Source organism: Bubalus kerabau, chromosome 2 (assembly GCF_029407905.1).
Source record: "Bubalus kerabau isolate K-KA32 ecotype Philippines breed swamp buffalo chromosome 2, PCC_UOA_SB_1v2, whole genome shotgun sequence".
NCBI lineage: Eukaryota > Metazoa > Chordata > Mammalia > Artiodactyla > Bovidae > Bubalus > Bubalus kerabau.
In genome coordinates, this window is record NC_073625.1 from 133,825,281 (window position 1) to 133,839,139 (window position 13,859).

General features: G+C 40.8%; 1 protein-coding gene across 3 annotated transcripts in view; it reads right to left on the reverse strand.

Moving 5' to 3' along the window:
* USP13 (ubiquitin specific peptidase 13) overlaps window positions 1-13,859 on the reverse strand; it is a 133,801-nt gene that overhangs the window by 30,504 nt on the left and 89,438 nt on the right. For all 3 annotated transcript variants that reach the window (XM_055568972.1, XM_055568974.1, XM_055568973.1), the window contains exons 14-18: window positions 11,151-11,239; window positions 8,624-8,746; window positions 7,254-7,280; window positions 3,563-3,706; window positions 1,083-1,249 (exon numbers count right to left, since the gene is read on the reverse strand). In XM_055568972.1, the coding sequence (XP_055424947.1) occupies window positions 1,083-1,249; window positions 3,563-3,706; window positions 7,254-7,280; window positions 8,624-8,746; window positions 11,151-11,239 (550 nt within the window). The remainder of the gene's footprint in view (window positions 1-1,082; window positions 1,250-3,562; window positions 3,707-7,253; window positions 7,281-8,623; window positions 8,747-11,150; window positions 11,240-13,859) is intronic.

A 13,859-nucleotide genomic window follows, 5' to 3' on the forward strand; every position in this document is an offset into this window, starting at 1 on the left:
TCCCAGAGTTCACTCAGACTCACATCCATCCAGTCAGTGATGCTATCCAGCCATCTCATCCTCTGTCATCCCCTTCTCCTCCTGCCCCCAATCCCTCCCAGCATCAGAGTCTTTTCCAATGAGTCAACTCTTCTCATGAGGTGGCCAAAGTACTGGAGTTTCAGCTTTAGCATCATTTCTTCCAAAGAAATCCCAGGGCTGATCTCCTGATGTCTGCACTGCAAGAGGTAGGCTTCTGTCTACCCTCCAATTTCCTGGTTCCATCTTTCCTGATATTATCAGGACTTCACGAATACTTGATAAAACTTCTCTCTCCACAGAGAGAAACAGAAGCAGAGAATTCCAAAGAGACTTCTCCATGAGGACTTTTAAGAGAGAACGCTCCAAGATCTTGGTATCAGAAAAACACAATTTCTCCTGAAGAAATGCCTTATTGAACACAGGATCTCAAGCATCCCTCCTTCCTCTAAGGCCACAAGCAAGCTCCAAGTAAAGTCTCTGACCTCATGCTAATAAACATTAAGAGGACACAGAGTGTCTTTCAGCTGGATTATCTTACCTCCATTGTATTACCTCCCTTGCTTTTTAAAAATATCCTTACTCTTAAAACCTCTGTATGTTTCCCTCAATCATTTATTTTAGCATTATATATACTACATGCACGGAGAAGGCGATGGCACCCCACTCCAGTACTCTTGCCTGGAAAATCCCATGGATGGAGGAGCCTGGAGGGCTGCAGTCCATGGGGTCGCTGAGGGTCGGACATGACTGAGCGACTTCACTTTCACTTTTCATTTTCCTGCATTGGAGAGGGAAATGGCAACCCACTCCAGTGTTCTTGCCTGGAGAATCCCAGGGATGGGGGAGCCTGGCGGGCTCCCATCTACCGGGTCGCACAGAGTCGGACACAACTGAAGTGACTTAGCAGTAGCAGCAGTAGCATACTACATGCAAATAAACCTTTCTGGGCTATAGTGGGTGAGAGACAGACATGATTCAAAATGATCAGAGGACACTGGAAAGTTTCAGTTGCCACTGACAAAACAGAAGAGGCAGGGGTTCACGTGGTCTCTCGTGCTTACCGTTGCTCGCAGGGCCTGAATAGCCTGATTTCGATGGAATCCCATGGAGGTAATGATAGCTACAGTTTCTTCCGGAGGTTGGTTATCCAATCCAGTAGCACCAAAAACAGAGGCCCCAGCAGAAGCTGCTCCTCCATAACCAGGCATGGTCAGAGGTTCAGCAAAATCTGGAGAAAAGAATCACACTCAGGCCCTTTCCTTTTTCAGGTCTTGAAATAAACAACCCTTTAGAGCTAACAAGAAAAAATACCTAAAGTTACAATAATCAAGACAGTCTAAAACTGGCATAAGAACAAACATATAGATCAATAGCCTAATAGAATTCAGAGTTCAGATATAACCCTACATATCAACGGTCAACTGATTTTCAACAAGGGTACTGAGACCATTCAGTGGGGAAAGGACAGTCTTTTCAACAAATGGTGCTGGGACAACTACATATCCACATGCAAAAGAATAAATTTGGATCCCTACCTCACATCATATGCAAAAATTAACTCCAGATGGATCACTGGCCTAAATGTAAAAGCTAAAACTACAAAACTCTTACAAGAAAGCATATAAGAAAATCTTTGTAACCTTGGGTTAGGCAATGGTTTTCTAGATACAACACCGAAAGCACAAAGTGACAAAAGAAAAAAAATAGACAAAAGGAAACTATCAAGAAAGTGAAAAGATAACCCATACAACAGAAGAACGTATTTGTAAACCATATATCCCATAAGGTAACTATATCCAGAGCTCTTCAAACCCAAAAATACAAAGACAACTAACCTCATTAAAAACAGGCAAAGCATATGAATAGATATTTCTCCAAAGATACCTAATTGGTCAATATGCATATGAAAAGGCATTCATCATTAGCCATTAGGGAAATGCAAATCAAAACCACAATGAGATTTAACAAGGGTTGGTGAGGACGTAGAAAAACTGGAGCCCTCATACATTGCTAGTGGGGATGTTATACAGTCACTGTTAAAAAACAATTCGGTAGTTTCTAAGAGTTAAACATGGAGTTACTATATGACAGAGAAATTCCACTCACAAGAAATGAAAACATGTCCATATACATATTTGTACACGGGGACTTCCCTGATCGTCTGGTGGCTGAGAATCTGCCTGTCAATGCAGAGGACACAGGTTCAATCCCTGGTAGGGGGTGATCCCACATGCTTCATAGCAACTAAGCCCTTGCACCACAACTACTGAGCCCATGTGCTGCAGCTGCTGAAGCTCCTGCACTTGAGCCTGTGTGCCACGATGAAGCCACAAAGAGACACCACCGCAATGAGAAGCCCGTGAACCACAATGAAGGGCAGCCCTCGCTCGCTGCACCTAGAGGAAGCCCACACACAGCAACAAAAACCCAGTGAAGCCAAAAATAAATTTTTAAAATATATTTCTAAAAAAACTTTGTACACAAAATGTTTATAGCAGCATTATTCATAATAGCCTAAAAGTGGAAACCCAAATATCCATCAACTGATGAAAGGATAAATAAAACATAGTATGCCCATACAACAGACTTATTCAACCATAAAAAGAAATAAAGTACCAATACATGCCACACATAAATGAACCTTAAAAGCATGATGCTAAGTGATAGAAACCAGAAACAAACATTGCATGATTCCATTCATATGAAACATCCAGAACAGACAAATCCACAGAGCCAGAAAGAACGTTGACTAGTGATTGCCAGGGGCTGGGAAGAACAGGGAAAATGGAAAGTGACTTCTATTATCTACAGAATTTCTTTTTGGATGGTTGCAAAACTCTGTGAATTTACTAAAAACCACTGTAATATACACTTTTTATCTGGGAAAAGTCTTTATCCTCTTTATTTTTTAAATTCTGAAAGTATGATAACACATTTACAGGAGACTTGGAAAATACAGAACAAAGATACATATAGTTCCACTATATATTACAATTATTTAAGTAGATAAATTAAGATTTTTAGTTGGAGTTTCAATATCAAACTCAAAAATTAATAGAATGAATAGACAGAAAAGTAGAAGGATATAGTAGACCTAAAAAGCACTATGAACCAATTCAACATAATTAAGATTTATACAACTGAAATGTATACTTCAGGATAAAAGTTAATGCTAACTAAACAGCCTCTATTTCTTCATGCACATTCTTTTATCTCAAGTTCTCATCATTTCTTAGCTAGAAGTATATCGCACATCTCTCCAATTTTTTTTTTTTTTTTTTTTTTTTTGCTACTGAATTATACATTTTAAAAGGGTGAATTCTCTCTCAACAAAGCTGTTATTTAAAAGAGGAAAGAAAAGACTGTGACTTTGCTACACAGGCAAAATAACCATCCTTTCCCATCCACTCCATGCAGCAGATTATGAGCTGACAAATCATTTTCTGGGACACACCCTGAAGACACAGAAGGACCAAGGCTTAACATCACTGAGACCCAATCATGTCAGACTCCAAAGCCATCCCATTTTCTGACCACCTACCTGGCTCTTCCATGTGAACAACAATCCAGTTGAAGGCCACCTCGGCTCCCATATTTCCAGTAAAATACACAGCCTTCCGACATGCTTCTAGAGGGAAGCCCATCTCAGCCAGCTGCATCACCGAAGACTCATCAATATCTGATGCTACAGAGCACACAGGATAGTCTGGTGTAAAAAGTCAACCCTATTTCTTCTTGTCTTAGCTTCTCTTCACCCCTTATCCACATGCTACCCAAAGAAGGTGCTATTTTGTTTAATGTTTAGATGGTGGTTTAACTGTGTTTTGTTTTAAGCCATCCAAATATTAAGCTATTTGAGCTGAGTTTTTATCTTTGACCTAAACAGGAACCATGGTAATTACCTGAACAAGCCAAGCACTGAAAAACAACTCCCTAATTTCCTATGGGGAGATCTAGTGTATTCCCAGAACCATTTCAGTCTCTTACATCACTCTCAAGACCACTACAGCAGGCTCTCTTAGGACTGAAATTGGAAGAGAAAGCCTTCTCTACAGGCCAAAAAGCTTATTCCTTAAACCTCACAGGAAGTTATAGCAGGTCTTTAGATATATCAGCAATCAAAGGATGCAATCACTCTCAGAAATGGAGAGCCTGACATTAAGATAGAAGGGAAATTTTTAACTGTATACACTTAAGATATTTAAAAAGATTGCTTTACAAACCGAACTTTGGCTTAGACACAGGTTTTCTTTTCTTTTCACAATAATATATAGATATGGGTAGAGAGGGCTTCCCTGGAGGCATAGACGGGAAAGAATCTGCCTGCAATGCAGGAGACCTGTGTTCAATCCCCAGGTCAGGAGGATGCCCTAGAGAAGGAAATGGCAACCCACTCCAGTATTCCTGCCTGGAAAATCCTATGGACAGAGGAGCCTGGTGGCCTATAGTCCATGGGGTCACAAGAGTCAGACACGACTTCATGACTAAACCATGGGTACAGAGGTGTGTAAACACACACCTATACATACACATGTCTATAGGTTTGTATGTATATTCATTCATACACATACTTGTACATGGGTGTGTATGTATGTCCATGTGTGTGTACACATACCACCCACACGAGGCTCTCAAATTACACCAAAGGCTGAGAGGGAACTGGAGCACAAAATATCCCCCTTTTGTTTTCCATGCCCAGAGGTCTATAATCTACTGAAAACTCTGCCAGAGGCAGCAATCAGTAGAACTGAGGAACAGAAATATCTGTTCTACAAAAATTATACTGAAAATGTATTTACCAAAGTTCTATCTCACAATGAGGATACATGAAACATGCTATCAAGATAAAATTTTAAGAAAGCAATGATATAGGACAACAATGATTCCTCAATTGTGTTCTAGAGAATCCTAGTGTTCTAAGAGAGATGAACCACAAAATTAACGAACCACAAAACAAAGGGCTCCCGTGGTCAAATAAGGTTTTTAAACCTACGTTCTCTGTTCTCCCCAGAAATTCACAGTGTGCATTAAGGCAGTGAAAATTCTAGAGTCCTGTAATACAGACTCCTGCAGTAGGTTTGGACTGACATGTTCATACTACAGTATACACAGTAGATAACCAACAAGGACCGACTGTATAGGAAAGGGAACTATACTCGATATAAAAAAATAGACACATATATGTATAACTGAATCACTGTGCTATATACCTGAACTAATATGACATTGTAAATCAATGATACTTCAAATAAAATTTTTTAAACATTTTAAAGTTTTAGTAATTAAAAAAAGGATTCCTCTGGGCAGAAACTATGAAACTCTTTCAGAGAATACTTTTCAACACCTTGTGAAAGACTCTGTTCTCTAGAATGCAGTTAAGTAATGCAGCTTAATAAGTGTATGAATGCATGTTACAGCATATTAAATTGAAAATGTCTAATTCCATTTTGGGGAAAATAGAGTAGAACCAGGCATAGGTAAAGAATAGCAGAAGGACAGATGCCAAATGTTAATACTGGTTATAGATGGGTGATGAAACCAGAGATGACTCACCACTAATAGGTAATTTCTATACATCTTTTCATTTATAGTAAGAATATAATCAAAATTACTCCTTTTAAATGTGTGAGAAATAAATGTAAATTAATCTCAGATAATGTTGTTTTCTCCTGGTGAATACAGCAGGCTTAGATCAGGAGGAAAATGGAAAACTGCTGACTGTGAGCTGAACTGCTCAGTCAGTCAGACTCCTCTGATACAGCTCCAGCCACCCTTCACCTCCCCTGGGGCGAGATCCTGGAGACTGGCTCTCTGCAGGGTTGGGACAGCCAGCAAACTCCTCACACTCCAGACAAGGTCAAGTGACAGGACAGCATGCCTGACGCCTAGCCCTGGCTCTGGTCCCAGCTCTCAGGTCTCTGAACTTTCCTGGGTATCACTTTTATCCTCTGTATAAAGGTCACCTGCTCTGCCCATCTTACTGTGACAATCAAATAAGAAGCTGGCCTTTGTATTATTATAATAGTACATTTATACACGGTTAAAAGAATTTATGGAGTCATAAACTCAACAATGACTCATGGTAACCATTCAAAAATACGGTTATCATTACAATCAGATTATTTGCAGAGGCAATGGTTTGCCCATGACCCTCGCTGCCCCTAACAGCCTCTTCTAGCAACCAGCAAATCAAAATTGACCCAAGAAGGCAAGCATGGAGGTCTAAGTCACGTGATCAATCACATAAAGTGTTTTTCTGGCAAAGTAAAACACCTGAACTTCTAAATTAACAATAGTGTCTCTGACAAGGCTTTGTAGACAAAAAAATTCAGAGTATTTTGTGTTATTACATACTCCTTCTTCCTCCTAATTAATATCTAAATATTGACTATAAAATAGTTTGCTTTTTTTCATGTTCTTTCGAAAATCAAAAGTATCAGCTCACCCAGGATTAAGGAACTGCTGCTGCTGCTGCTGCTGCTAAGTCGCTTCAGTCGTGTCCGACTCTGTGCGACCCCATAGACAGCAGCCCACCAGGCTCCCCCGTCCCTGGGATTCTCCAGGCAAGAGCACTGGAGTGGCTTGCCATTTCCTTCTCCAGTGCATGAAAGTGAAAAGTGAAAGTAAAGTCGCTCAGTCATGTCCGTGGGATTTTCCAGGCAAGAGTACTGGAGTGGGGTGCCATTGCCTTCTCCGGGATTAAGGAACTAAATGACTACAAAATTAACAAACAATCCAATGACACTGACACCCTTAAGAGTATTAATTAATACTACCATGTCCTGTCAACCGTGTATCTTCATTATGTGTCCTGAAGGAGTGGACAAAGTGACAGGTCCCTGTGCTATCAGTGCAGCAAGAGACCTACTCATGTGGCCAGGGAGGGAAGACATGGCATCAGTATCCCCCATTCACATATGAGGAAACTGAGGCTCAGAGAAGTCCATGATTCTAGCTCACACAGCCACAAATGGCAAAGCCAAGATTCCGACTCAGGGCTGGCTGGCTCTCACGTTGAAGTTCTCTCTCCTGAAACACAGGGCCATCTATTCACCACATTACTGGTTTAGATTTGCTGTGATCTCAACTTGCAGACCAAGGTTTGTTCCCACCCAGGAAAAGCTGCACATACACATGTACAGAACAACGCCCTTTACTGAACCCCCACAGCTAAATGCATTTAGACCAGTAACAATGGTAGGACACTGAGAAAAAACATAAAAGATACATACGGTCTATCAACTGGGTCATCAGGCGATCTGGAAATCAAAGGAGAGGGTAGGAAGTGAGACCCAACCATGGCAAAGAGTTCTAGAGAAAGAAAAAGAGTTAACCCGGAGCACTCCCTCACCCCCACCCATTAACACCCCACACTGTTGTCAGCCCCCTGGTCCTCCACGCAGACCAGCCAACCTGACATAAAGTCATTCCAGGAAGGAGGGAGAATACCCAGTTTCAGGCATTTAGAGCAGATAAAACATGATGCTCTGCTGATCATCTTAAAGAACTAAATAATTTCCTTCCCTGTGCTTCTGAGAACTCCATATAATTACAATCCAAGAACTCTGTTATAAACGTCAGAAAAGGCAGGAGCGATGCTAATAAACCATCTTGCAGTTCTCTGACACTCTGAGGACTGATCTTTTTGGAATTCCTTTAATGAACCACCTATACCACATAGCCTGGACCACCCCACCTACAGACCCCTTCCCTGCTCTCCACCCTCTGCAATTTAGCATTGGACTTAGCGTTAGAGAATAATGTAACACAGGTGCCAATCTTGACTCCTCTCTTGCTCCTCCCGGATTCACTTTATACCCCAACAGGGTCACCAATAATGGTCACTGCTCAGCTCACAGACATCCTGTGGGGCAGGTGCCCTAAGCACTCTGGCACTATTAGCTAATGTACCTAATTAACTCATTAGGAAGGCAAACAGCAAACACGTGGGCTAATAAAGCCAGAAGGAAACTGATTTCACCAAAATAACTGAACTAATAATAAAGCCAAGATCTCTCCATGCTGTTCTTGGACTCACAAAGGCAATGATTTTTCACATGTACTTTTCTCTTAAAAAGTACTCTTCACAAGGACCACTTTAAGGTTCACAGAGAGTAAGAGAAGCTCAAACTGTTCTCTTGCTATGAAGCAGTAATGAAGCCGGGGAGGTGAGACGTGGGCAAGATTTTTAAAACCAACACACACTGTTCAATTTCCCTTTTTGGTTCTCCAAAGATACTCCAAGAAGGACACAGCTCCCCTAGACTGAGAGCCCACTGAAAACACACTCCTCTTCCCCATAGGCTTATCAGAGAAGGGAGGAGGGAGGCAAAGCCAGAGGCAAGGTAACCCAAAACCTTCCTGGAGACCTGCTGCCCTCTGCTGCTTGTGATTTCCATGGTTCCATTTGGTTCACTCATGTTGGGGCTGTGCCCCTTCCTGTGACTATTAATATTTTAAGCTCAAGGTTTGCAGCCAGGCTTCAATTCTGTATGTCTATGGTGGGTTACAACACAGGACAACAGAGTGGGGGAAGAAAAGGGACTATTCCAGCAAAGGAGCGGGAAGGCATCGAGAAGGTCCTCCTGGCAGAAGACGGTACCTTTAGAGTCATCAGGAATCACTATGGGGGGGCTGATGTCTGGAAGTTCCTCCTCTCCCGGCTGCAACCCCCTGGCTCGGAGATGGTTGATATCAAGTAGGTCTGGCATATCAATAGAAACATCTGCAAAATGAGAGAGATTACACTCACTGGACTCTCCAAATAACCACAATCACCTCCTCAATCTAGCACCACTAACTATGCACACGTGTCTAGGCAGAGCCAAGGGATGTGTTATAGTTCCTGGGAGTAAGTCACGGGACCAGAAAACTGACTAAGACTGATTAGAGTTTAATGTAGAACCGGGGGAAACACAGATGCAGGATTTCACACTGAACAACAAGAAATGAGGGAAGCCAGAGGTCGAAAACCGGGAGCCCATACAACATCTGTAGACTCTTTCTGTTGGATGTTTTTAAAACGTTGGCAACAAATTCCAATTTTTAAATCAAAAATTTCAATTCAAAACTCCAGACTTCCAACTCATTTTGAAAAAACAAAAACAAAAAGCTGTAACAGAGGCTCATGTGATAACATCTGCCTGGGGCTGATTCTCAGCTTTCACTCCAAGGTAATGTGCCCTCCATGTCTGTCTACCACAGACCTCACCACTCCCTCCTGCCCCCATGATCCTGAGCATCACATGTGTGCTATTCTGATTCTTATGATAGGGAAATGTTTTCCTGAATCCACGTCTTCATCCAAAATGGGATACTCAAAAAAGGACAAGACAGCTATAGCTGTGTGTTTCTTATACCAGCCTACTTCTGTCACTTACATTATCACTCTGTCCTCATTAGGCATTTGAGTTGGCAACCCATAGTTTATGCCTTTTCTCTGATCACCATGGGTACTGTAATTATTCTACCGGAGGTAATAAAATCTGAAGCTTTAAAGAAATTAATTGAACTTCAAGTGTATTCATCTTGAGGCATACTTTTTTTAACTTCTCAGCTCAGTTGTCATTATGTTGACTTACTCAAATACAAAATGTATGTATGAGTCTAACAGCCTGTTGTGAATTCGTACTGCACACAGTCAGATATGGTAATAATGGAAAATGGGCTCAAATATTGGTGCAGGATGTGTCTCTCAGGCTAGCAAACAGAATCTGAAAACACCATCCCCAAAACCAGCTACAATGTTAGGTGTGTAAGTCCTGCTTTAAAACAACCACCCAAAGAAAAGGCTTAGTTTAAAAAAAAATTTTTAATCTCAGCAAATAGCAAAATCAAACACAATGTCTGACGAACAAAATCAAAACAACTGTTCCTCAACAGAAAATTTCAGGTTCATGAAAGAAAGCTTTGGGGCTGCTTTAAATTCAGCAAGACTATGAAATCTGATCTGAATTTGGCATCCTTTACCAAAATTCCAAGGACAAAGAAAATAAAACTGTTTCCAAAGCAGTTCAAGGCCTTTAGAAGAAGTCAGTTTTCTCTCTGGGGTGCATCTTGGGTCCAAGGAGGAGAGGCTGAGTGATGAGCAACCTGCCCTTGGCCCTCCTCCCTGCCCACAAAATTATTCCACCAGGAAAAGAGGAATGAGCTGCGGGTCCACGGGCTGCATAAAGCCACGTGGAGATCAGTGCTATGCTAACTGCTGGTGCCAGAGGTTTCTGGGAAATCACTCCTGCAGATTTTACATTCTTTTTACTTATCCCCTTCAGAGGAGCAGATGAGTTCTTAATTAACCAACCTAGGACTGACTTGTTTTTTAAGTGCTCAAAAACATAGACACTAAAAGACTGGCAAGCAGTCTGAGGTCCTTGCTTGAGAAATCAGAGGTTAAAACTGTATGGACTTCCACGGCCCTGAGGACAGCCTAGGAACACATTCATATCTGATTGAGATGGTAGAGAAAATGTTCTTACTCATTGTCTGGAAGGATAAACTCTAACAGTTGTCAAGGGCCTTTAAGATTAGAAAGAAGCCCAATTCAGCCAAAGTCACATCCCTTTTTCTTTTTAATACAACTGACTGTACTCATGTTATTATTAATAAAATTCATATGATTTAAACAAATGTCATTAGCCATACCCGCCCGCTTTAGAGGTTGAGGAGAGATGCTAAAAAGAGTACTGATACCTCTTCAGTTACCAGCACCTCCAAGCATGGCTTTTGGACCAGAAGCACTAGCAGCATCAGCATCACCTAGGCACGTGTTAGACTATAGAGCCCTGGCCCCATCCCAGACCTGCTGAATCAGCACCTACATTTTACCAAGATCACATTACAGTTTGGGAGGCATGATTTGAAATTGTGAGGCTCCTGTTTTCACTCTTAGATTCTGGCCATTTCAGAACCCATTATTAGAGAGGTGGCAAGCAAGTGGCAATTTGTGTTTATTTATTTTTTTTTACTACCACCAGTGCTTATCATATCTTTCAAAAGAGAAAGGTGGGAATCATGGGAAAAGAATGAAATGAGACCGTTTCTGGCAGCCAACCTCATGGGCTCTTTCACATGCCATGTTTTTTAAATAGCTAATTTGACGTTTTAAGCAAAAGCATGCAAAAGATACCTACCAAATTTTTTGGGAACCCAGTCAAGACCAAAAGTGAACTTCTTTATCTGCACTACCAAGTATTCAGGGAATGAGGCAAAGCGAGATGTTCTGGGAAACACAAGGGGATTAGATCAATGAAACAGGCAATAAGAATATTGGATACAGTTCATGAAGCATCATAAGCTGTGTCTGAGGCACCCCCAGCAGTCCCAGGGCCTGCAGTGAAGAGGAGGGACACACACGCACACGTGAGCAGACACACACACACAGGAGTGGACACACACACCACCTCACCACTCATCCTGGCCTTTCCACGAGAGGACAATGTTTAACATAGGACAAGGTTGTCCCCAAGGATGATTTTGGACACCCTGCAAAATTACTACTTTTACTTTGCTATGGCATTTTGTATTTCCGAAAAGTGGTTTTCAACTATAAACGTTTGTGTTTTTCTAAAACCCTTGGTAGTGTCACACATATTTGCAGATACACAGGGGCACCTCACATTGTGTTTGTATATGAAGTTTGAAGAAGCTCCCTGAGCAATCCTGACATACCCCAATCTGCTCCAACCACAAGTCTCTATCTTGTAGCACAGAGTTGGCATCAGGAGGTTATATCAGAACTTTGGTTGAGGCTGACTACTGGAAATGCCAGGGCCTCATTAAAATACTACCGCACCTAAAATCTATGGCCCCATGGATCCTAAAGGGGGGGTGTGGGTGGGTGAGTGGGTGTGTGTGTGTGTTTGTGTGTGTGTGTGTACTATGAGGTATCTAAAATATCTAAATCTGGGCCTTCAATTTTAAAAATTAATATATATGGTTAATGTCTAAGTTCCCTTTCAAACTTTCATGAATGCTGAATTGCCTGGACTTGCCTTTGATGGTTTTATGCCAAACTATTCAACTAATACATCAAATACATGCCCCGGTTTCAGCTCATTCTCTCCACATTTATTATCTTGTTTATAAAAACCATTTCTACTCAAGTGTCAATCTGAGTACAGTAAGGTATATAGAAAAAACTTAGATTTAAACAGATACGATAGATCTTTTAAACAGATCTTTTAAAATAAAAGATTCTAGGACATGTTTCCTACAAACCACTTTTCAAATCTATGTGGAATGCATCCTCCTAGAACTCAGAAATCAAATACAAATGCACCGCTGCCCCCTAGTGTAGAAGAAAAGCCAGTTCAGGGGCAGAGAACGGTCCAAAAAGTGTCAGAAGACCTGGATGCTACTTAATGCACTCCAAATCTAACCCTCCTTGAGGCTTCCCATTTACAAAATGGGTTTATTAGGAACACCTGCCTGCCAGGGCTGTGCAATGGTCATGCAGTGTCATGAAACCACCGGCTGGCACACCAGAATGTGCTGTGTGCAGCCAAGGAGTTAGCATGATCTTGTCATGCAAGAGCTAGAATCCACAGGACCAAGGACACTGAGCTGGTTTGTCACTGACCTGTATTTTGCCCCAAGCAGGTCACTTAACCACTCTGGACTTCAAATTCCCCATCACAAGGAAGGTAGAAGTGTACAGGCAATGAAGGAGTTTCTCAAAAAACAAGAGCTTAACTATCCTAAGGAGCTGATCTATTAGCCTAGCTCACTCTCCAGAAATTATATATTATCTCTAATTAGGTGTTCCTAACTTCTGAGAAGCAGTATTAATATCATTCTTAAATATAGCCAAGTCCTCAATTTCACCAAAAACCAAGAAACGCCATCTGATATTTTCAACGACTATAAAAGTGTCACCTCTCTGACCCCATCCTCTAACCACATAAATTTAAAATCTGGAAAATATATAACAATGAAGTCAACCAAAAGTCATCAATGATTTCCAGACTGTGGTTCAGGATCCCAAAGATTCCTGAAGTTGCTCTGTGATCAGTATCTGGGTGAGGAATCAGCTGGTAATATACCATGGAGTGGGAGGCAGTAGAGGGAACTCAAGGCTGATAATTAAATGCATCACTTTGTGGTGGGTAGCTACCAATCTAAGAGTACCAGAAAGCAGGTTAGATGATGCCCACATTGTATTTTTCCTGTTGGTTAAACATCCCTTATTAACCTCTGTATATAGGGTCTCAACTTGAATCACACATTCAGTAACTGCTTAATATAAATATGTTCAAGTCAACCTCAATACTAACACTTGGCATTCATTAATTGCAGGTTTGGGACATCAAGTTTGTTGTTAAATCTAGTAAGGTTATAAATTATGCACCAGTTACTCTTCTATTCCTAAAATTAATTCCTGGAATTAAAATTTTTCTTGAAAAGTTATATACTTAATAAAGTCCACTGAAATATAAATTATTCAAAAAGGTCTAGATAGACACTGAGTAAATTCACCCCAAAGAACTGCTACAGGAACTGAGTTAGACTAAAGAGCTTAGAACAGTGACTGACAACAGTACAGCATTATCTACCAACAACTCATTACCTTATTTAATACGCATCGATTGTTCACTGGTTACAAATTCAAGCAAAAACATTATGAAAACCTTATTAAGAAAAATATATTGATATATAAACTGTCTGTCTCCCTGAATTTATTAACACTATTGAAAACCTGGTGACTAAAAAAATTCTATCATTTCCATTAAATACATTGAAAACATAGTTAATCAACCACATAATTAACCAAATCATAATTAAAAACATAATTAATCAACACAAACTGTATAATCCAAGGTAAAAAAAGATAAAAGTAATGT